The 26,153-nt window shown below is 35.7% G+C and overlaps 1 protein-coding gene across 8 annotated transcripts in view; it reads left to right on the top strand.

Moving 5' to 3' along the window:
• LOC129750161 (solute carrier family 25 member 16-like) overlaps positions 1–26,153 on the top strand; it is a 67,745-nt gene that overhangs the window by 7,811 nt on the left and 33,781 nt on the right. For all 8 annotated transcript variants that reach the window (XM_055745414.1, XM_055745413.1, XM_055745410.1 and 5 more), the window contains exons 3-5: positions 24,595–24,821; positions 24,892–25,086; positions 25,208–25,364. In XM_055745414.1, coding sequence (XP_055601389.1) covers positions 24,595–24,821; positions 24,892–25,086; positions 25,208–25,364 — 579 coding nt within the window. The remainder of the gene's footprint in view (positions 1–24,594; positions 24,822–24,891; positions 25,087–25,207; positions 25,365–26,153) is intronic.

The raw sequence follows: 26,153 nt of genomic DNA, 5'->3' as shown, positions 1-26,153 counted from the left end.
ATATTTTAAAATGTATCGAAAGTATTTTACTTTTCACCGATAAGGCCGATAAACTAATAAATAAACATAACATACGGGTATTAAATTCTTCATTGAATTATTTTACTGAACCGTGATTTCGAAATTTTTAGAAAAAAAAACGATTATTAAGTTAGTTTCTTAATATGAAGCTTTTGGAACCTAATTTTATTAGGTTGCTCTTTAATTAAAAATTAACATTCTAAATTTTCAATTTAAATTGAACAACAACAAATAAATTATAATAAAGTGATTATTTTTTTTTAATTGTTCATGTAGGTACCTTCGCAGAATTCCTTATTTTTTAAATAATTTTGAATTATAAAAAAGAACTATAAATTAAACGGTTAATTCTGAATGTTAATATCTACTTTTCTTTAGTGTAGAGTCTCAATCATTTGCAGTTGAAATAGCCAAGCTTTTAGATTCAGAATATCAAAACTTAAGCATAATTTTACCTAAAAACTTCAATATTATTGTGTAGATCAGCTGAAAGCAGTATCGGAGATATAATTGCTGTAGATCTTGAAATCCAGGAGTGTTGGTTAAAAATCACTAAAAGATCTTCTGACTGTTTTGTATGATAGATTGCCTTGTGGAATTATAAGGGAATAGTTTTTATTCAAAAGGGAAAAATTAAAACCGAGGCAAACTGATTTTGGAAGATTTTTGTGACTCAAACTCGTTTTTCTTGTCAGATTTTTTCTCTCCTTTCTTATTTTCTGGCATTTAGTAATTTTAAAACTTAGCAGTTTAGAGTGAAATCGGTCAATCAGAAACCTACATGAACAACAAAAAATATGTAAAATCTTTTCAAGATCCTTTATTCCTTCAACGATATAGATTAGAGGGAAGAATGCCAAAAATTGACAAATCCCCGGAAAAAACAATACAGATTTCGTCTAGATAATCTTCGTATTTTTCAAAATGAGGAAAGATACTTAATTCTATAATTTTTTCTCATGGTAAATTACTCACAGTCTTTATGAAAATTTATCATTAAGTTAAAACCTTTTTTATAATCTTTTTGATATTTTACACTTTTGCTAAAATGCACAAATTTTTTTAATGAGCCTTGTATTTTTAGCAAATTTAAACTAGGAAGGAAACAAGAGCTGATAAAAAAAAATACAAATTTGCATTTAGTGCTCCTAAATAAGTCGAAATCAGTTTTCAATTCTTTGCACCTCGGAAAATGTGGATTTTATTTCCTTGTGTTTTAGTTTTGAATGCAGATTGTGGGTTCTGGAGATGAATTCCTTCATATTGAAAAAACTTTTATAAATACTTTTTTGTTCCTTTTTGGCTCTAAAAACTCACAGGGAACGCAAAAATCATAACACAATCATAATCTCTTTTTTCGATTTATTGTTGCTGAAATCTCAAGAGAAGTTTTTTTTTAAATTTAAACTCTTACTATGAATATTTTATATTCGATTTCTGTTTGGCAGTACTTGTAGTTTTTTCATGGTCATCCATAATATGAATGTTTGATGTGATACATTTTAAACAGAATTAAATAAAATTAGATTTGAAATTTAAATTTATGTTTTTGAATTTTAAAATATAGGTTATTAATTTTAAGTTTATAATTCATATTTGAATGGTGAAAAATTGATGGTGATAAAAACTCACGAAAGAGAATCTTTACTGTGTTTCAAAACCTGAATTCTTATTTTGCAATAAGTCATGAATTCCTTATAAACGCAAGTCAAAAATAACATTACTTTAGATTTTTAAATGAGGTTAGCATTAGACATCTGATTGACTTTGAAAAGTTTTAGAAATCTCAATAAACCAGCTTTAAACAAAGGAAAAAAATAAAATATTAAATTCAAACTTATATTTATATTTCAGATATGTATTTGCTTTATATTCTTAAAGTAAAGTTATATTATAATAATTTTTCCTGATTCTGAATTGATAATTTTCCTTCGATTAAAGAAATATTTTGAAACAAAAAATAATCCTAATGGGAAGCTTTTCGCTGCTCAAAACTTCATCAAAAATGAATTTAATCCGGCATCAACACTTGTTGTTTATTACGATTGAATTTGTTTATTGAAATATTGGTGACTAAAAGACAAACAAAAAAGATTAGAAAGTTAGAAAATTAAAGTCATACGTTTCTTAAACGCCAACTGGAAAATTGAAAACTCCGATGGATAACTTGACTAAAATTTAAATTTCTTACATTAAACATGGTAGAAATTTCTTAAAATAAAGAAAATTGAAAATCACATGATTCCGTACGTTTATAGTTTATAGATTTTTTGATTTTTTCCTTCTAAATCTGAGCAAATAAAAAAAAAGCATATTGAAGGTAAAAAATGTATGATAACAGCAGAACAAATATTTCAAGTATTTCAGTGTTATAACCATATTCACCCCCCTATATGACTTTTTCAAATTTGTCATTTCATTAAAATTCAAAACAAAATCATAAATTCAAAAGCTCTAAATTTGAACCAAATATAAAATTTATGACGATTTGCTCGTGTTAATTAAGGCATATACGGGAAATTAGTGGCAATTTGGAAAAATGTTCTCTACATTTCATTAATAGCAAATTCAAGATCAAAACTCAAGAACACACTTTGGTTGAGTTACTTATCAACAAAAGTTATTTGGTATAATTCAGTCCAGGGAATCGCATGTTACAGCTGCTTAAGTTTGATGGTCCGACTTTTTTCAATATTGAGCCATTTAAGTGATAAATTAACTGTTTTGCTAAATAAACACCCCCACGGAGTGAAAAATTTTGAAAATTTAAAAGCACTTCTACTAAGAAAAGTTCCAACTTTTTATAGAAATTCGAGTTTTTGCGGGTATTTTATAACGGTTTTTTGCCGCTTGGGGGAGGGGGGGGGGTGATCACCCCGATCACCCCCCCCCCATAGGACCGCGCCTGCTCCCATACAACTTTCGTTTTTTTTTCACACGAATCAAAAGTCATGGCACCCATTTTGCCAACCGTTTTTAGTTTCCTTTGGCGGGGTTGTTTTCACCATCACCATGGGCTGGGCATTAGAAACGACCATCCAGAGTTCACGTGTACTGGATAGCAAATCAAAGCCTGCTAGCGATTTAAAAATTAATAGTGAAGTTTTTGGCGGGTTTTTTTTCCTTTTACTGTTCAAAGCACGTGGTACTGGTACGAGGTATTTGATTGCAATAATGAGCCTTAATTAAGAATTCCAGAATACAATTACCCTGTTAGGAATATATTGACTAGAATTTCAGTGGTTTTCAAAGTGCTCCCTACCGCCGCCCGGGGGCTTTGAGAGTCTACAAGGATACACAGTGAACTGAAAAGTGAACAGTGAATAACTATTTGGACTGGAGGCTGAAAACTAATGAACAGCGTTTTTATAGACTCCAGCTTTTAAGAACCAACCATTTTCATATTTTTAGGATTCCTTATAAAGAAAGAAAAATTAAAAAGATTCAGAGTTATACGTTGAAGGCTGCAATTTCAATGCTTTGATAGTCGCCGGGAAATTTAAACGGGGGAGTAGAAATTTTATTAGATAATTAAATCTGAGGTTATAAGCTTCTATTTCATTGACCAATTTATAACTTTTGATTTATTTTTGGCCATCAATGTGTTCAATTCTACCATCCAATTTGGAAAAAAATCGTTTGGTAATGCGAGTTCAAACAAATGATATCAAAGAATTTTAACATTGATCACTCTTCAAAATAATTAATAGAATGATTGTGTCCGAGGATAAAAAACTTAAATAGAACTAAAATAAGACTATTACTATAGATAACATTTAAATGGTGATTTCGGTTCAGAGATGATTTATTTTCGATAACTCCAAGAAACTTTTAGTTAAAGTTTCTACATTTAAGAAAAACTAATCACAAAACAGTGTTCAATTAAAAAGCGAAAAAAGCACACATACAATAAGAAACATGCAAAATGAGTCTTAAACATAGTTCAACGAGGTTCGGAATTGTTTTCTACAAATTTTTTAAAAAGACATACACCGTCTTAGCCGATTTAGGCTTTACAGACTGAATAAATGACGTGGACAACTTAAGATTAACATTTAACACCCAGTACCGAGATGGGAATCGAACCCATGCCATCAGTGGACCAGCGATTACCGTCTTACCACGCTAACCACTCGACCACCGAGACGTACTTAAAACTTAAATATACCATTGTACAAGTACATCATCCATCTTGAAAAGTGGGATAATCTCCAAAAGAGATCTTCATCGAATGGAGGATGGGAAAGATAGAAAATTATTTTATCATTTGCATTTGAAAGTTAAAGGCCACATCTATTCGAGCTTCTTAGAAAAAAGGTGGGTTAAAAAAAGTTTTTCGTGATAGGGAAAGGGAAAGCAAATTGTTTTGAAATTCTATTGATAATCCTCAAAACTATATGCTCCTTCAAAAAAAAAAATTGAATCGATAAACACAGTGAATCATCTCAATAAAAACTTTCAAAAGACTTACAAAACATACGTGGACAAACATGAGCAAAATTTCTTAAAATGATGAATATAAAGCTTCCAACATTTCGAAAAATCAAACGATTCATTTTGATTTATATTTTTTGTGAACCCGAGCAAGGCCGGGTAAAATAAGCTAGTAAGAATTAAAAAGAACCTTTCGTTGCTTTGATTCAGCCATATTTTCACTTTTAACTTCAGCAATGGTACCTAATCCGCTTCCTTACTACCAATTTTTCATCACATTCATAAAAATCATGCAAAATCCGGCATATTTTCAAAAATCAGGCAAAATAAATGGCTCGTCACGTTGTCAGGCTGAGCCTCAACAAATCAGGCAAATCCTGAAAAATCAGGCACATTGGCATATCTGTAATAATTTTTCTCAATCATTCTTTCTTGAGCACTCGCTGTGATAACATCGTTAAATAAAGTTCTTCTTTGTAAAAAACTAGCTGACCCGGTAAACTTCGTTTTACCCGGTACTTAATAAATCGATGAAAAATGTCTACAGTTCTTTAACTTCTTCGTGCTCGTGAATCAGTTTTCATGAAAATCGTCTTCAAGTTGTTCGAGTTTTGTCCCGTTTCTAGTTGATTTTGTATAGCAGCCCCCCTTCGATAAAAAGTAATAATCTCGAAACTATCAAACAAACCATCTCTGACCCGAAAAACCCTTGGATAACAAATTTTTCTTGATTCCGACCGACCATTCATACGTGATGGTGTTACAAAGAAAACGCCTCCAATATATATGGTCCGGATTCGACCAGACCGAACTGAACACCATAAACTTGATTTCGAGAAAATCGAGTTCAAAGTTCACAGCCCTACCAATTGATACCATTTCATTAGATATCTCATTTAATCATTCCAACATCACATTTAGACCGCCGTCGAGGCTATACTGGTCGATTTCTGATTACACAATAAGCCGAAAACTGAATTTAAATAGCAATATACCCAGTTCACTCTGGTCGAATCAAAATGTTTAAAAAATTGCCATGCGCTATCATTTGACTGGGCAATTTGTTCTAACCTTAGGAGCCTACTAATAGGCGCTTTACGAGCAGTACCCAAAAAGTATGGCTGATGCTTGGAAAATGTTTTTTTTTTTGAGCCAGAGTGAACAGAGCCATACAAACTTCGCACTTTTGAAATCCGGAATATCTTTGATTGTTACTTATCGGGTTCTGAACGACAGTAAGCAATTAAATCAAGTATCTTTTATCGTTAAATGTTAAAAATTCTAACATCTCTTTAAGTAAATTAGAAAACAAAACTCAAGGGATTCGGTTCAGTCTGGCGGAGCGAAATTTTAACAAAGGGTTTCAATCCGGAATATAAAGTTTTTAGCCACGGGAACGTTTATTATCATTTAATTTATCAGATATTAGTTCGTGATGAGCCGAAGAACTGTTTTGAATCGAGAAAACCAACACACATTAGATTATTTAGCATAAAATCAGTTTTCATGACCGAAACAGACTTTTAAATAGATCTGTTTTTAAATCATTTTAATTGTTTTAATAATGTACGAAATATTTTTTTAAAATTATAAATGAGGCCCTCAGAGCCAAAGGAATATAAGTGACAAAATGATTTTGAGTTTTTGATGCCAAATGATTTTTCATATTTCAAACTATTTTTGGTGATTTTTTCAGACTTTTCGAATTTTATTTACATACATTTACGTTCGAGAGCAAAATACAAATTTTCGAAAAAAAAAAGTTTAAGACCATATATGGGGTAGTATGCAGTAGAGGAATTAGAAATGTTTTCTTTCGAACTTTTATTGCTTCTACAAAAAATTGCATTGTTATTTTTTATTTTTTTTTTCGAAATTTGAAATTTCAGTTATAAATTAAAACTTTATCTTGGACTTAAATAAAATTCATGGATTCTGAAGTTCATTTTTTTAATAGTATAGGTAGCTTAATTCAAGTTTTAACCTATTTAAACTGCAAAATTATAAATTACAATTTTACTACTCTATAAAAATAAAAAATGAATGTTTCTAATTTTTATTGATTTACGAAATTTCTGATTTCATTTTAATAATTTTAGATATCATAATTTTGGATTTCTTTTATATTTTTCTAAATACATATTCATTTCGAAATTGAAATTCCTTAATTTAAAATAAAAAAAAACTTAGTGGATAAATCTGAATTGAATTAATTTTTTTTAATTTTTTCTATATTTTTAACTTGATTTGCTGTTGAAAATCCCCAAAACTATCAAATCAGAAGTATGTAGTTTTTTGTCCATATTTTTTTCTAAACTTTTGAAGTCAGACTTAAAAATAGAGGTTGCGATTCCCAAGTTCTGCAGTTAGAACTTTGAAACGATGAAAAAATGATGTTGGATTGTAAATAAGTTATTTATTGTAAAAAGTTGCAAAAATCAACGTCAAGTGCTGAAAAAGTCGACTCGTCGCAACGAGTGGCATACACAATTTTATGCAAATTTGGAAAATTCTTTTGAAAATCTATCAATTGACCTATAAGAAGTGCATCTTAAAAAAAAAAAACATGACAACGACCGTGCCAAAATGACTGAACATTTCTCATCAAGTAGATCGTGGACTGTACTAGTATCTGTAACTTATGAAAAAGTTTTAGAATATACGAATGATTGATTGAAAAATCCTGTTTAACACACGATTTTTAAATTTTTTGTAAACATGATTTAAAAACCCATAACGATTTTGGATGTTATTTTATCATTTTTGGAAATTGTGATGAAAACCTTAAAACGGAATCGAGTGCGTCTAAGTGTTCAAAAATTGTAGTGTTATGAAACAACCAAATCAATGAAATATGTTGAAAATTTTACTATACTCCGATGAAAATGGACAATAAAAGTCAGGAAAACCTTGAATTTTTAACCGGGAAAACAAAAAAAAAAAAAAAACGGGAAAACGGGAATTTTAAAAATGAAAAAGTTGTGGCCACCCTGAATGTGGCAAATTTACAAAGATTCTGAATATTTCGGCCTCAAAAACACCGCGAAATGAAGAAAAAGTAGCTGTTTGCCTCTTGATATCCACAAAATTTCAAAATATGGCACTTTGGCCTGAGAAGTTTAAATTTGACTAGAGTTTGATTCTGCTACCGTAAATCTTTAAGAAAGGAAAAAGGTTATTTTATTGAGAAATTTTAATATTCATCGAAGTGTCTCATACTGTGATAAGTGGAAAAGAAGACATCTTGGGTTTTGGAACTAGAAAATTGGAGTTTAAATGAATTAGCGCTGCATTGCTATGCTTCATAAATAATAGTTGAATAAAGTATTATGAGATGGGATTGTCAATTTTTGTTTTTTTTATTCAAGTTACATAATTTGCAAATAGATAGAATTTGATATCGAACTTTTAAGTAGTTCGAAATTTTTTTTATCTAAATATCCTCGAAAATATATTCAGAGGTTTCTTCTCGTGACAAGTGCATGCACCTGCATTTTTCCATTTCAAAACTTCGAACTCTGACGACTTCAAAAATGAGAAACAATAAATCACATGTGCGTCGTGGTTCAATTTTTGAGTTGCATTTCTGCAACAACTAACCAAACTTAAAGCGCCCCCTTCAGCTGAAAGGGCGCCTCGACTTTGCACTCGAACCGGTATGTGTTGCATCACAATGTAAAAAATAAATGCAGTCAGGCAATTGTGCGTCCAAAAATGGAAAATCGCGCCGCTCTTTTGGTCTTGGATTTGGTCGGTCTTGCACACCCATCCCCATTCTGTCTTTTTGTTTCTGATTGTCGTAATGTTTTTGGGTTTGCTTTGATATCTGCGGTTGTTACATGAAAGCTACCACACATCGGAACGTGGTTGGTCTGAGTTTGCGGTTTCGATTTAAAGATTTCTTTCAATGCGATAGTTATGAATACTTAGTGGAAAGATTTTTATTTCACGGTTTCATAAGCAATTTGTAAACTTTAAATCAAGCTCTTACATATTTTTACAAATTCGCAATATCCTTAAAATAAAATCAAACAAAATTTGTATGTACTTCACGATATGTATTTTTTTTGTAAAATTGTTAAACCATGTCTATTTCTACTTTTGACTTAGTAAAACTTCGAAGATCTGTACAATGTTTTATATGGGTCTATATGAAACTTTTTGTAAAGCCTAGCATATCAGTTGATTCCTCAAATTATATTTATCAAACGTAAGTTTTGAGTGCCTACAATATAACGCCTTATCTCTTATCTTGTTGGTTCTTTCTATAAATGCATTCCCCAGTGTGACAATTTTTTCTAGTAAATACAATATTCGACCTTTATGTTAATTTTGAGCATACTTTTACTGCACCATTTTTAAAATACATTCGATTGAATTTCACCCCCATCCGTCCTTAACCGAAAATTCATAGTTTTGGAAACCTTGTAATGCAACAAAAAAATGTTCTGTTCTGATTTTCAAAATACGAAACACAGAATTTTTGACGAATATTCAAAGAAGTTGTTTCTCAAACGTTTTGTCAATTTCCAATTTCTGAGATTTTCTTGCACTTAAATTCAATTTTGTACGGGATTTTAAGTATCTAAACGCAAGATTCTCGTTATAAATTTATATTTACTAGAAAGGTAATTTAATACCGATTCTTATGGTGTAAATACATTGGCGCTGCGATACTTAACAAAATTATGATAAAAAAATTGTGAAATCCTTTCTGAACATTCAAGTCAGCGCAAACTATCGCTAGCAGCTGCTTGTTCGTTTCCAAATAGGTGGAACAATGATATGACAAAATGCATATTAGAAACACACAACCATTTGGTATCTCGTTCTACCTTTTGTGTATTTTATTAATGAACCACTCATTTTGATTTTTTCTGTTTTATCGCATTTTTCCCCGTGTTATCTTTGAATTCCTGACTCTCGAAGGTCAAAAATTGAATTCAATTGTAAAAAACAATTTTTTCAAACATATGACGCTTTTGACGCTTGTCAAAAATTTGAAAATTTTTAAATTTTGAAAATAAGTAAATTCACAAAAAAAATCTCAATACACTTTGGAACTCGAACACTTCAGAGCACTAAAAGGTATACGCTGCTCTATCAAAATTTTGATTTTTCTCGTCTTTTGCCCATATTTTCTCCATAGCATTTAGATCCCGATTTTATAACGTTTTTGAAAAAAAAAAAATGATAATAGGAAGGAAATTTACAACTCAATAGGTTTATTTAGAGAGAAAATGATCCCCAAAGAATTTTCCCGGTTTTGATTTGAAATTCCCAGTTTTTCCGGTCCCATTTTCGATTCCCGGTTTTTTACGATAAGCCCCCCCCCCCCCCCCCCCTGTTTTCGCAAACACTTCAGCCAGCTGTCAAAACTTTTTTCATTATGGCTGAACGTGCGATTTGGCATTCGAGACCACCATACTGGATTCATCATGGGTGGACTAGGCGGCTTTTTTTTCTTTTTCTCGGGATTTTCATCCCGAAGGATGATTCATCCCTAGGCTTGGCGGCAGAAAATACCAAATATTTTTATATTTATCATATTTGTATAAAATATCGCAGCGCTAATGTAATCGCACCACATAAAATTACTATGAAAGTTACTTTCTGATAAATATAAATTTATAGCGAAAATCTTGCGTGAAAATACTCGAAATCTAGTGCAAAGTTCGAAAAAAAGTTCGAAACATAGCTACCTTTGAAAATTTGTCAAAAACTCGGTCAATTTCTTTGCGACGCCCGCTACGCCTCTCAAATATGATGTTTTAGGTTATTTTTTCACTAAAATCTAGCTCGAATGATTGACAATGACAATGGTATTTTTTTTTTCTTATGAATCTAAATTTGCGCTTTTCCATCTTTAACCCTGTAATGCAAAGTGTTGTTTTAAAACAACACTAATCAGAATCCAAATATTTCGAAAACGCGTGGATATTTTTGATTAATGTGCTGACAAAAAATGTTCTAGAGAAGAAAAGGAATGAGCCCATGGTATTTTATTATGATACTACCTGAACCGGTGTGCTTTGCTTCACCTTCAAGAAATCAATAAATTGTGTGAAACTAATTTTATTTTATACTAGCTGATCCCATACGAACTCCGTTTCGCTTTCAACTTGGAATATGTCATGAACAGTTTGTATGAAAGCCAATTGCCAAGCATTTTCCAGATGCACTTCTGAATTCATTGTTAAGTAATAATTGCAAAAATATTGGTCGATTACTTTGTCTGTCGTCTGCTACTAAATTTGAAATCAGAAATCCTTTGACCGTGCCAAAAAACCACGTGTATAAATTTCGATTCGATCATTGCATAACAACGCAATTATTGCCAAAAAGCTAAACCCCTTTCGGAGGCTCTTATACAATCTTTGATGACTGAAATCGATTGCCCTTCCCTCAAAACTCCCGTGTGCAAAATTTCAAAGCAATCCATTGTACAATAACGTCAATATTGCTAAAAACAGTGAAGAATTAATTTATATGGACGACCCCTTTCGTCGACCCCTGGCAAAACATTTGACATCTGAAATCGGTTGCTCGTCCCTGAAAACTATCGTGTGCAAATTTTCATCCCGATCCGATGTAAAATAACGACGACATTGCAAAAATATTGGAATGGACGACTATGATTATATGGACGACCCCCTTTGCCGGCCCCTTACACTGAATTTAATACCTGAAATCCATTGCTCATCTTTCAAAACTCTCGTGTACCAATTTTCGTCTGAATCCTATATAAAATAACGACAATATCGCATCAACAGTGAATAGTTAATATGGACGACCCCTTTGACCGACCCCTGATTTTAGTTTTGATAAGTGAAATCAGTTGTTTGTCCCTAATAACTCCTATGTGCAAATTTTCATCCCAATCCGATATATAAAAACGACAATTTCACTAAGATACTGAAAATTTAATATGGACGACCCCTTTTGCCGGCCCCTTACACTGAATTTGATACCTCAAATCGATTGCACGTCACTCAAAACGATCGTGTACCAATTTTCATCTGAATACGATGTATAATATCATCAATATCGCAAAAACAGCGATCAGTTAATATGGACGACCCCTTTGGCTGACCCCTTACACAAAATTTGACACCTCAAATCGATTGCTCGTCTTTCAAAACACACATGTGCAAATTTTTAACACGATCCGACGAAAAATAACGTCAATATCGCGAAAACAATATTTGTGTTCTATGGACGACCCCCTTCAGAAGGGGTCATCCGAAAATCTAAAAACATTTTTCATCCTTCCTGGTCCTAATGAGCATCCATGCCAAATTTCAGCTCTCTAGCCCTTAAGACGGCTGAGTCTATAGAGGACAAACAAACAAACAAACAAACAAACATACAGAAATTGCTTTTTATATATATAGAAATTTTCGCTATCTTCACATTGAGAATCAAATTAGTATCGGAATACAAAGAAGATTAGATTATTTGAAACGATTTTTTTTAAATCTTGATCTGAAATTGTTTTCAATAATGGTTTTAAATTTGTTATTAAGAACTCGTTTTAATTTTTCTTCCCTGCAGTATAGGGAGGGTCCACGACTGCCATAACAACATTAGTCGTAGCCAAATAACATCACATTTCCATATGGCTCCATTTGCTTGATAAATTTTCGAGCTAAACATACCTTCCTTCTTATCGTTTCTCCTCTAGAAGAAAGAGAGGTCTTGAATCTTTAAAAAAATCCTTTCGTGGTTTCTTTAGCTTGAAAAGTTATAAAAACTATGCGATAAAACCTCCCCCATTCCTGGCTCTGTATTGTATGGAATCTCTCCTTTAAAAAATTGAAACATTTTTCTTACTCGAATAAGTTGAATAAGTTCTCAAGTTATACAAAAAAATTGTGCGGAACTCCTTTTCCCTTCTCTTATTTCCCACTGGAAGGTGAAAAGGGTTTTTTTAATAACCATAGAATCATTTCTTTTACCCTTATACTCTGTAAAAATTTGGTTAAATTTATTTGATAAGCTCTTGAATTTATCAAAACAAACGTATGACACCTTTCTTCTCTTTCCTATCCCGTGAAAGGCATCAAATTCTTAGAAATATTTCTTGTATTTAAATACTCTTCCCAATTTGTTACCATCTGATAGATTAGCACTCGAGTTATTAAAAAATTGTATGGGAGCTCCTTTTACCTTTTCCTGCCGAATCAGTGAAAGGATGAAGAAGCCTTAAACAAACATAGAATAAAAATTCTACTCAAATACCTGCTGCTATTTTATTTGAATAATAAGTTCTCGAATGATCCATAAATATTGTATGAAACCCTCCCTCTTCCTTCCCCTCTTCCCGTTGAAGAGAGGGAAGGGTCTCGAAACATAAAAAAACATTTCTCGTTCTCGAATATACTTCCATGAAAAATTGGATTTTTTTGTTCGATTAGTTGTCGAGTAATGCATAAAAGGAAGACTTCCTCTCCCTTCCTATCCCACCAGTGAAAGGACAGATGGGACTCAAATATCGTATGTGAAATTTTGATTTATTCGCATGATTAGTTATCGAATAATGCATTAAATTGTACGGAAACCCCCCTCCCCCTGTGTATTTTCCCAAATAATCATAGAAACATTTCTCGTACCCAAATTACCGCCATGTAAAATTTGGTTTCATTTGCTTGATTATTTCTCGAATTTTGGCAAAAAAAACTGTATGGAATACCCTCCCCCTGTTGCGTGGCAACAAATGCTCCCGAAGCTTATTGGCAATATCGTTAGTAATTTTAGTGAAACTCTTTGAAGATCTAGATTTACTCAGTGTAAGCGACGCTTCTTGACCTAAGATCGAGAGGGCGTCCTTAAAGCGCAATGGCTAACTAGGGGATGGTCGACTACGACCACCAAAAAAATGCTTAAACTACTCGCGCGTCTTTTTTGCATTGTCTGGGCATTGGGTTTGAGGAAAAACCTCAGAAGAAGGGCGGGGGGAAAAGTTTTCCTGAAAGCTGGCAAGACATGAGCCAGCTCTCTAATCCTGGAACCTGGTTGTAAGACGGATGTCGAAAACGTAGTCGTGGTTCAAAGTCGTCGAAATATTGGATTTATGATAAGCGTCGTGGTTAAATCGAACGTCGTGGTTGTATCGAAGTACCGTGCGAATTCCAAAATCGGAAACCTTGGAAAGAGTCTCGAAAGTTGACGGAAGTGTGGTGGCTCAAAACTAACCCCTGTCCGACTGAAGAGGCAATCCGACGGCCTATGTTTGGACACTCGGAAGACGTAGTTGGCAATTCGTTGGTAAGTCGTTGTACTCTATTGATTCCTTTGAGATCTTTGGGATTGAAATGCGCTTGCATTGGTTTTCAAAGAGCCGACCTATATTCCCAACGATATTGCCAGTTTGCTTCTTCCCTCTGTAGAGCGCGAAAACAAATTGTCCCCCCCTGGGGTAAGAGTCCGGGCAAAGTATCTTGGCTGCTAGCACATCTGCATTCGCAGATGGCGCAAAAGTGCTGGTAGTAACATTCGCGACTATTGAGTTAAAAGGGGTAAAATATCCACTACGTAACAATGGCGCCCAATAAATCGGCTTAATTTTGATCTAGTTCTGTTGCAATTTGGATCCAGTTTAGTTGAAAATCTTTCAAATTAGAATTCAAATTGTTCTCATAAATCAGTGTAGATTCAATCTTTTTTTAGTTTTACGGAACTGCGAACTGATTAACCCATAAAAAAAATTGAGTACCTATTTTTCGGAGAGAAAATATTTTCAACACTTCTTATTTTATAGCACGAGAGTTGGCACATATTATTTGGCGAACATCCCAGCAGTTCAATAAGAACCGCCGCGGAATAATTTTACTCGCTCGTGGCGTGAATTTAGTTTATACAAAAGTATTAAATTAAGTAGATTAACAATAAAATTAAGTCTCAATTTCACTCGAAACGCTAACGGTTAAAAATAAAAAACGGTTTAAACCCCTCGGATAACGCAAAAATATAATCGCAAATAATTTTGCAAGTGAGTTGTGGCTTGCGGTTTTCACTGGAAGTGGAAAGAAGACATGGTAGTTAGACCACTAAAGGTCTCTTGGTTATAACAATTCAGCTTCTTTAGTGGTTTATTATAAATTTTTGTTAAAAGTTTTCATAGAAGAAAAGTGGAATAGTGCGAAAAATAGAAAAAAAAAACCAATAAAAGAAATTTGGTATTTGATACGTGGTGGTGTGATTGTGGGTCGGGAGCTAGTGAAAGAAAAAAAAGTGTTTAGGTGGAAGAAACTAAAATTATATATATTGAAGGGGTGATAAGGTTCTGGGTATTCAGTATTGGGCAGAAACGGAGGATTTGTTATTTTCCTAGGCATTCTTTGAATAATCATAGTTTAGAGGAATATAAGTGTGCAATTGGTGTTTTACTCCTACCCGCTATTAACAATAAAAGGTTGGGGTGAAAATTAGCAAAAGGTTGGAGTGGTATTCTTCAATTCCTAGCAAGGAGTTGATCTAAGTTGGTGTGCTGCTTCTGAGCAGCAATAAATTTTCATTTTGTCAGCGCTGAAACTGCTCAAATAATATTCATCTCCTCGTACTCAAGGTAAGATAACTAAGTTGTTTTATTTCTTTTTGTTCTGGTCAACTGTTGATAGGATTTTGGTTTTCTTTGCGAATTATTATTCATCTTAAGTGTTTCGATATTGTCTTTGCACTAGCTGCTTTAAGTTGCGAGATGGAGGTGAAGTTTTTAAGCGACGAGCAAATTCATTACGAGTGCTCGATCCGAAAAATAACCAACACCTTGAGTAGGGAGCTCAGAGAGCGGATATTGGACGACACACTCCATAAAGAGCAATGCGGAGAAATAGAATCTCCAACTCTTGATGCATTTGTCGATGTTAAGGAAGAGATTGAGAAAATGACCCAGTATATTGATATTCTATATCCAAAACTTGAAGAGGCTATGGACACTAAAAGTTTCGATAATGTTTCTCCGTTTTTCTCCCAGTTTGTTCATCTAGCCGACAGAGCGAAAAGAATTTCAACTAACGATTCAGCTTTCAGAACATCTCGAGAAATTTTACTATTGCAGGCTCGTACTATTTTGGAAGATATCACAAAACAATTCCCTTCCGCGATCGGTGATTTAACTCAAAAATCTTTGCTTAAATCCGGTATGGCAAAGCCGAAACAAATAACCTTCCGAGAACCCGAGTTGAATAAAACAATAAACGATCTTGAAGATCGAATTTCTAAACTATCCGTGCAATATTCAAACACGGCCGGCGTTTTTGATAATTTGCGACTCGACTCGGACGAAGAACTTCCCCCCTATGAAAATCCTCCGACGCCGCGTGTTCGAACGGGTGCTATCCCTAAACCAACCAGAAACCTCGGTGGTGAACCCTTCCATGCGCGACAAAATTCGACGACTTACGTAGCTGAACCATCTTACCCGCCGGAGAGGCATTCCAATTTTCCTTCCAATCATCCAAACCTTCCCGATAACACTGTTATTATTGATAGAATTTCTCGATTACAAGCAACATTACAATCTTTGGAAAACGTTGTTATGGGCAGACAGCAACGTATTGACTTTTTAGCAGCTCAAGACACACCTCCTTCTTCTTCCCTCGGTCGTTCTAAGTCCAAACCCATTCATCAGTGGAATATTCAATTTAGTAGTGATGGGGGACTTAGTGCGAATGATTTTTTAGATACGGTAACTTTATACAAAAGGGCAGCCCAAGTGTCTGATGGTGAGATGTTGTCGTCGGTAGTTTACTTGTTGACTGGAACAGCAAAACGGTGGTACCGGGAAAAATATTTGTCGTTTGTTTCCTGGGACGATTTTCAAAGAAAACTTCGCGATCAGTTTTTACCACAGCATTACGATGAGCTTTTGATGGAAGAGATTGAAGCTCGGCTTCAGGGGGAGGAAGAATCATTTACATCATATTTTTCTGCTATGAATATTTTATTTCGGTGGATAAGGTTTCCGATGTCAGATCGGCAGAAGCTATTTTACTTAAGGAAAAATTTGAATTCTTTTTATATGGAGAAAGTGATGTTACAGGACCCATCATCAACGGAAGAGCTGACGCAAATCTGTAAAAAAATTGAGTCTGCAAAGTTTCTACTGGACCGAAGGCGTTATGTTAGACGATTACCGTATGCATGCATGCTGGAGCCATCACTCTCCACTCCGGCGCGTTCTAGAGCTGTTCACTCCATGCAAACATCTTATTCAGCTCGGGAGGAGGTTGGGACAAATCAAAATTTTACCATTTTACCTGAGGTTGATGAGAATAGGCTAGAAGAGGAAGTAGAAAATTCGGGGCAGCAGGAGGAAGCTGCAGGCGTGGCCTTGGTGGAATCTGGCCAGCCGAGACCGCGTGCGAAATGCTGGAATTGTTCTTCTGAAGATCATTTTTTTTATTCGTGCCCACGTCCTCGGGGGGAAATCATGTGTTATAAGTGCGGTTATAAAGGAGTTATCTCTCGAAACTGTCCAAATCGTGAATGCCACTCGGGAAAAGAACCAGCGGGACCGAGGAATTAGAAGAGGCCTCGAGTTTCGCAATTGATGCTCAAACTCTTCCTGATAACTTCGATAATCATTTTTCATTTAGCTTAGAATCCTTGGTTACTTATGTGGTAAACGATAATCGGGCTCATTTACGTGTTAGTGTGCTAGGTAGATCATTTGTTGGATTGCTTGATTCCGGAGCAATGTGCACAATAATTGGTTTAGATGGTATTAAAAGACTTGAAAGTTTATCTCTAGTCAAGCACCCCGTAGAACAGTCCGTTGTTACGGCTGATGGAACGAAGCATCTTGCTGGAGAATACGTTAATGTTCCATTCGAAGTTAAAGGGAAAACGTGCGTTATTCCTACTCTTATTCTTCCCTCAATAAAGAAGCAGTTGATTCTTGGTAGCGATTTTTGGAAAGCTTTTGGCATAATCCCTCAATTTGGTAGTTTACTGGACCGAGTTCAAAATTGCGATTCTCTGTGTACAGAAGTGGAACCTACTTGTGCAAACGAGTTAACTAATAGTCAGCGGGAAATGTTGTCGGGTGTTGTTGCTAATTTTCGATATACTACGGAAAAAGAGCTAGGGAGAACTAGTATAATGGAGCACGAGATTGATACAGGAAATGCCAAACCCCTTAAACAGCGTTACTATCCCGTTTCTAAATTCCGATTAGAACAAATTTACCGTGAACTCGATCGCATGTTGTCTTTAGATGTGGTAGAACCCTCTGCCAGTTCGTGGAATAATCCTCTAGTATGCGTTGCCAAGAAAAATGGAAAAGTTCGGTTGTGTTTAGACTCTCGAAAGCTGAACGACGTTACAAGAAAGGATGCGTACCCCCTCCCATACATAGATGACATTTTAAGTAAAATCGAAGGTACAGCGTTTCTTTCTACTATAGATTTGAGCGACAGTTTTTGGCAGGTTCCGTTAAAAGATTCGGATAAGTGTAAAACTGCTTTTACAATTCCGGGACGTGGTTTATATCACTTCAAGGTTATGCCGTTTGGGTTGACTAATGCTCCCGCTACTTTAAGTCGATTGATTCAGAGAATATTAGGTGTCGATCTGCAACCGAAGGTTTGGAACTTTTTGGACGATGTTCTGATAGCGACTTCAACGTTCGAAGAGCACATTGAGATGATTAAAATAGTGGCAGAAAGGCTTTCGAAGGCCGGGATTACAATAAATAAGGAAAAATCTTTTTTCTGTGTTCCGTCTGTTCGTTATTTGGGGTACATCCTGGACAAAGAGGGCATCCACACCGATCCTCAAAAAGTCTCAGCTATCGTAAACTATCCGGTTCCCAAATCATGTACGGAAGTTAGGAGATTTTTGGGAATGGCTGGTTATTATCGGCGATTTGTTCCAAATTATTCCAAAATTGCTGCAGCTTTAACTGACGTGACGAAAAAGGGAGATGTTTTTAAAATGACGGATGCTGCATTAGAATCCTTTTCGGTTCTAAAATCTGCTCTTGTTTCCGCTGCAATTCTATCTGTTCCTGATTATTCCAAACCTTTTCGGATCGAGTGTGATGCCAGTGGAGGCGCGATTGGAGCAGTTCTGTGCCAGGGTGAGGGTATGGAAGAAAAGGTGATCGCTTTTATGTCACAAAAGTTAACAGGATCGCAGAAAAAGTATCATGTTTCGGAAAAGGAATGTTTGGCTGTTGTTAAGGCAATAGAACAGTTTCGTCACTACATAGAGGGTTCGCATTTTGTGGTTGTCACGGATCATCAAGCATTAACCTGTCTGAGCAAAGTTAAAGATCCTTATGGTCGTCTAGCGCGTTGGGCACTCAAGCTAGGTTCGTTTGATTTTGAAGTCGTGTATAAAAAAGGATCGTCAAATGTCGTACCTGATGCACTGTCGAGAATACCGGAAACGACAATTTCTTCTTTAGAATTTCTGCCGTCAGATAGTTGGTACATTAAAATGAAACAAAACGTTGAAAGTTGTCCGAAAGATCATCCCAAGTTTAGAGTTCATGATTGTAGGTTGCAGTTCCGGAGCAGAATAAAAACACCAGATGATTCGTTGGAGTGGAAAAACGTCGTGCCGGAATCCTGTCGTTTAAAAATTCTTGGTAAATATCACGATAGTCCAAGTGGTTGTCATTTTGGCATTAGTAAGACGTCGAAAAGAATTGGACAGTTTTTCTTTTGGCCCGGAATGTATAACGACGTTCGGAAATACATTTCTAAATGTGAGGTGTGTAAGCGATCGAAGTCTACTAATCGTTGTGAAGTGGCCCCCATGGGAGCTCAGAAACCTGCTGACTATCCTTTTCAAGTGATCTCGTTGGACTTCGTAACGCACTTCCCTAGATCGAAAGATGGTAATTGTGTTCTTCTAGTGGCTACGGATTGGTTTTCTAAGTTGGTCGTTGCGAAACCATATAGAGCTGCAAATTCAAAGGTCCTGGTACAATTTTTTCGCGAGGAAATCAAGTGTCGTTTTGGAATCCCAGAAATTGTCGTAACGGACAATGGAAAGCAGTTCATTTCGCATAACTTTACCAAACTTTTGTCCGACCTTAACATTAAACACTGGAAAAATTCATTCTACCACCCTAAAGCGAATCCTACCGAAAGGACCAATCGTATTATAGGGACTACAATTAGGTGTTACTTGGGTACAGATCAAAGGGAGTGGGATTTGCTTATACCGGAGATTGTGAGTGCGATAAATACATCAGTCCATGAAAGTACGAAATTCACCCCCTTTTATCTCAACTATGGCAGGGAAATGAGATCCGAAGATTGTACCCGTTCGTCGTCTGATGAAAAAGACCGTAAAAGAGCCCTTGAAAAGCTTTCTAAGATGCGAGAAGTAGTGAAAGAAAATATCCGTAAAGCGTACGAAACTTCAAAATCCCGATATGATTTACGGACGCGTGTGATAAATTATAGTGTTGGTGAAATCGTGTGGCGTAAGAACTTTGCATTATCAGATGCGTCGAAGAATTATTGTGCAAAGTTGGGTCCGCTTTATATTAAGTGCAAAGTTGTTAGAAAAATGGGATCCAATACATATTTTTTGGAAGATATAGACACGGGGAAAACAGGTGCGTATAGCACGGAAGCTATGAAGAAAAACTAGTTTCTAAGAAATTTGTTCGAGTGTTCCGTGAGTTGATTTATATTTGTTATTTTCAAACATTATTTTCATTTTTATTTTATTTTTCTTAAGTGTTCAGTAGAATATTTCAGAGGATAATCCATGAATTCCTGCCTACCCCACAAATTGTTACTTTCATGCTGTTTTAGTTAAGGTGAGCGCACAAGTCGTCACTGGAAAGTAAAATTGGTACGCGAAGCTGAGTCGGCGCTTGTTTGAGTGTCGTTCTAGCTAGACAGTTTCGGGTTGCGTTAGATAATAGTTTTTTTTTTAATTTTAGATAAATAGTTGTAAGTATAAAATCTACTTTAAGATCTTAGGCTAAGCTTGGTGATGGTTTTTTTAATGGCTAGATAAGAAAAAAAAAATAGTTTTATAATATTTAATTTATGATATAAGTTTACCTGCAATTATAATTATAGAGCATTGAAATAGTAATTGAACATATTTTCTCTCCCCTTTTTTTTTCGTAATGAAATTGTTGACTTTATTATAGTTTTTTTTTGTATGAATTTGAAATTGAGTTATGAATTGTTAATACGTTTGATGCTAACCAATTGGAATTTATTTGCTGGAGACCTGAGTCGAAGACGTTGAAGGTCAGTAACACCTCGGGCTTCCGATGGTTGAAATAGAGACGGAGTGGTTTACCACGATGAACGTATATGACCCCGAATGAAGAAAAATTGGTACCAGCTTACAAACATTTTTTTTTAAAGATAGTAATGATTAGTTTTTTTTTTTATTTAGTACAATATTTAATTTGCCTGTAGCTTATTTTAACATACACCCTTTTTAAATATGTAGATTTCAAAGTAAAACTGGATCATTCAGCACGAAGTTTGTTAGAAAATATAACATTCCTTAGCAGTTTTAATGTCCGAACTTGTCCGCTTTCTTTTGTATTATTTCTGTTTTTTTTTCTTGTTCAAACGCAATTATTTGAGTCCGTGTGTGTGTCACCCCCTTCGGAATCAAGCTGAGGATGTTGGCGGAAGTATTCCTATGCTTGCAAGACTCAATCACCGCCTCGACTTCGGTCTTAAATTCTGGAGCAAGGGAGCCACGGCCACACTTAAGTTCCTGGGTGTAAATTTTGATTGAACCCAGAAGCTTCAGAGTGAAACATATACTTGCGGTTGGTTAAGCAAATTGGTAGAAAATTGATGCTCAGGAAACTCGGAAACACTAAATAGCTATTTGATCATTCAGAATCATTTGGGTCTCGTGTGCGTGTAACCCCTTCTGGGAATAAGCTGACCTTTGGGGGACAGTATTCCTATGCTTGCAAGAACCAATCATCGCCTAGGGGTTTGTCTTCGATCCTAGAACAAGGGAACCACGGTCATACAAGCTTTCCTTAGGTTAGGTATTTCAGTTAACCTCGGGAACGCCAGTATAAAACTGAAGATCTTGAATGTTCGAACAAGCGCTTAGCGTCTCTCTATTGGAAAATGGAATTTTTTGTTGTTTGGCGGCTAGTAGTTTAAATTCAAGTATAGAACATAGTTTTGTTACTCTTAGCAATATTTCCGTCAGGACCACTCAGGAGGGATAAAAAAAAAGCAAAAAAAAAAAACAAAAAAAAACAAAACAAAAAAAAATAAGGCAAAAAAAAACCACCGATGTCTTTCTTTTAAAGGGAGGGGTAGTGTTGCGTGGCAACAAATGCTCCCGAAGCTTATTGGCAATATCGTTAGTAATTTTAGTGAAACTCTTTGAAGATCTAGATTTACTCAGTGTAAGCGACGCTTCTTGACCTAAGATCGAGAGGGCGTCCTTAAAGCGCAATGGCTAACTAGGGGATGGTCGACTACGACCACCAAAAAAATGCTTAAACTACTCGCGCGTCTTTTTTGCATTGTCTGGGCATTGGGTTTGAGGAAAAACCTCAGAAGAAGGGCGGGGGGAAAAGTTTTCCTGAAAGCTGGCAAGACATGAGCCAGCTCTCTAATCCTGGAACCTGGTTGTAAGACGGATGTCGAAAACGTAGTCGTGGTTCAAAGTCGTCGAAATATTGGATTTATGATAAGCGTCGTGGTTAAATCGAACGTCGTGGTTGTATCGAAGTACCGTGCGAATTCCAAAATCGGAAACCTTGGAAAGAGTCTCGAAAGTTGACGGAAGTGTGGTGGCTCAAAACTAACCCCTGTCCGACTGAAGAGGCAATCCGACGGCCTATGTTTGGACACTCGGAAGACGTAGTTGGCAATTCGTTGGTAAGTCGTTGTACTCTATTGATTCCTTTGAGATCTTTGGGATTGAAATGCGCTTGCATTGGTTTTCAAAGAGCCGACCTATATTCCCAACGATATTGCCAGTTTGCTTCTTCCCTCTGTAGAGCGCGAAAACAAATTGTCCCCCCCTGGGGTAAGAGTCCGGGCAAAGTATCTTGGCTGCTAGCACATCTGCATTCGCAGATGGCGCAAAAGTGCTGGTAGTAACATTCGCGACTATTGAGTTAAAAGGGGTAAAATATCCACTACGTAACACTCCTTTTCTTTTTCCACACTGAAAAGAGGGAGGAGTCTCAAACCATCTTTAAAAAATTCTTCCTGCCCATATACCCTCGCATGCCAAATTTGGTTTCGTTTGCTTGATTATTTCTCGGATTGTGCGAAAAATTGTATGGAAGCCCCCCTCCCCGCTTCCTATTTCCCCATTAGAAGGAGAAAGGGGCACCAAAACATTCCAGGAACATTGCTCGTAACCAAACACACTCTCATACCAAATTTGGTTCCATTTGCATGATCGATTCTCGAGTTATTCAAACGTGTTTCTTTAGTTTAAGAGGCCCCTTCCTCCCTTCCTATGAGTGGGAGGGGTCTCAAACAATCATAGGAACCTTCCCAGGCCCTCGTAGACCCCTTCTGCCAAGTTTTACGCAAATCGCCCGCATTACGCAAAATACCCGTTGACATCCGGAAACATAAAAATCTACTGATTTATGCTAAATAAAGTTAATTTTAGCGTATTTATCGCTCAGACCACTGTAAATTGTCTTTGCTGAGATTCAACTCACGTTTCTGCGTTTGACAGACTGACACATAACTGTTTACTTGACTAATATTTGACAAAGACCTCAGTGTACGGACAATTGACGTCGTTTTTGGGACTTTCTATACAAAATGAATTGGATTATTTTTAAGGCTTTATTTTTTAACCATTTTTAATACTGATCTACAAAATGGACTAGTTTCTGCAGCGAATGATGTAATTTTAGTATTTTTATTTTCTGAAAAAGTGTAGGGGAGAGTGGGGTATCGTGGGCCATGGGGAAACGTGGGCCACTTTTAATATCTCAGATGTGTGCTGAGATAAAAATCTCAAACCAACTGTCATCGTCGTCGCTTTGCGTGAGCATATATTCCTACATGTTGTTGACTGAAATACGCATCATATGCTTCTTTTATTTATCAAGCTAAAAAAAGTTAGAAAAATTTACTTACATAATTAAAAAAACACCCGCTTATTTCATCGATGGGGAACCTAAAGTGCATAACAAAAATATGCTCATACGCTTATGATCATAGTTTTGTCATAATCTTTCACATGGAATAGGAATTTTTGATGAAACATCAATAAGTCACACAAACGCAACCAATTTGCAAATCATAGCTTGTGGGGAATCGTGGGCCACACATCTTGAATCACCTATATTTTTATGTTTTTATACACATTCAGAACTTAAAATACGTTTTTCCTTTTATTTCAAAGTAGTCGAAGATTCCTTTGAATTCAGCTACAGCTGTAGCTGAATTCAAAGGAATCTTCGACTACTTTGAAATAATAGTTTCATTCAGCTAAGAGGTTCTTCAAACCTTTGATTATTAGTGATGTTTTTCCTATCTGTAAAGTTTTCTTATGCCAAATGAAGAGTTATGAAAAATTTTTGTCCATGCTATATAAGAAATTTTGCCAAAACGTTCGCGAGCCAGGTTTTGGAATCTACGCGATCATAAACAGCTGTTTTTTTTTATTTCATCATCTGAAATAGCTTTTAAATAACGAAATGAATTAGGAAATCACAGTTTTGGGTCAACTCATAAACTTTGCATGTTATTTGGTCAATTTGGATTTGGTGGCCCACGATTCCCCACCATTTTTCAAAATCCAAAAAATATTGCTTTTTTTTTTAAACAGTCAGAATTTGGGGAAAATAACTTATTAAAAATATAAAAAAAATAACTTATGATACCTTGAAAATGTAGAAAATCATACCATTTTTTATTTTCATTTTATCTTTTATTTTGGGGTCGTACCCCTTGGTGAAAACCATTTTTATTATTTTATCTTTTATAATAAAAAAGTTATTGAACTATGAAAAAAAGTGGCCCATGATTCCCCACTCTCCCATACTTTTTGATTGCTGGGATTTCAAGGTACGTGCTGTATGGACAATTTTTTGATACAGAGTAGAAGATTTATACTACAGTAATACTCAAATGAAACTTTTTGCTAAAAATTTTAAAATAATTTATTTTCTTATTCCCACCTGATTTATCCCAGGTATCGCCGGTATGTGTTCCAAAACGGCAGTCGCCCCTCTGGACCGAATAAAGATCCTGCTACAGGCCCACTCCATTCACTACAAACACTTGGGCGTGTTTAGCGGCCTCAAACACATCGTTAAAAAGGAATCCTTCCTAGCTCTCTATAAGGGCAATGGCGCCCAGATGGTTCGGATATTCCCGTACGCGGCCACCCAATTCACCGCATTCGAAATTTATAAAAAGGTTTGTTTGTGAGATTTTGTTAATTGTTTTTAAAGGGTTTTAATATTGTTTTTATCTCATAAATTTACAGTATTTGGGGAAGATTTTACCGTCAAAAATACCGATAAAGCACGCGGATAAATTCGTTGCCGGAGCTGGAGCTGGAGTGACGGCCGTTACCTTGACCTATCCCCTGGACACGATCCGTGCCCGATTGGCCTTCCAGGTTACCGGAGAACACAGGTACAACGGAATCGTCCACACGGCAGTGACCATCTTCAAGACGGTAAGTTTCCGACGCTTCCATTGGTATAAATGTTTGATTAAGTGTTTTAAAATTAAGTGTATTGAGAAAGAATGTAACTTATTGTTTCTTAATTTTTTTTCTTTCTAATTCTCAAATGTAGGAAGGTGGATTCCGTGCACTGTATCGAGGATTCGTACCCACGCTGATGGGTATGGTTCCGTATGCAGGATTTTCGTTCTACTGCTTCGAGATGCTCAAATTTGTGTGCATGAAGTACGCCCCTGGAGTGACCTGTGATCGATTGGAAAGAAACACTGGTAAGTTAAAGGAACATTTCTATTTTCATCCTTGAACATCTTTAAACACTAATGTTCGGAAAATAGTTTCGATAGAAAATTCACAACAAAGTTATTCACCATAATATTTTCAGATTTGTACCAAAAGTGGAACATGTGTTCGAAGAAATCTGCTAAGAACATAAGATTGATTGTTTAACCTTATGTCAACGGTTTACGCAACCCTGACAAATTGTCAACTGAGCAAAATTCCTCACCCTAACACACAATTCCATGACCAGTCAAACGAAATGTGCGAAACCGGAATCTTCAATCGAAGGCGGAATGTTGTGTTTGGGTTTTACTTTTATTTTTCATTTCTTCTTATAACACGAAGAGGTGTCTGACGCACGCAAGTCGTCGCTTCTACCCATTTTTGATGGAAGATGGTCAATGACACACACCTGATGGGGATGCTACGAACATACCCAGCCCAGCTTTGCTAGATTTCGAAAGCCGCAAAAAAGATAAATGCGAGGCGTCTGCCCAAATCCAACACACTTTATGACGACGACGACGCCTTCCCTAGACACTAGCCTAACAAAGGCAGCAACTTTACTATATGTTGGGTTGTAGCTTCATAGCTGAGCTTCAAAGTTTGTCATTGAAGATATGGAAAAGTAAACAACTATGACACTATCGTCGTCGTCGACTAGTGTCCAGCGCCAGTATCTTAGGCGATCGATTTGGTGGACATAACTATCTGCTCTAGACACTTTCCTCTATGGGTTTGGATTAGTAACAGTAAAGAAACAGGTTTAATATTAGTGT

This window comes from Uranotaenia lowii, chromosome 2, assembly GCF_029784155.1.
Source record: "Uranotaenia lowii strain MFRU-FL chromosome 2, ASM2978415v1, whole genome shotgun sequence".
Lineage (NCBI taxonomy): Eukaryota > Metazoa > Arthropoda > Insecta > Diptera > Culicidae > Uranotaenia > Uranotaenia lowii.
Note: the sequence above shows the minus strand (reverse complement) of the source record. Positions and strands in the feature narration are given on the sequence as shown.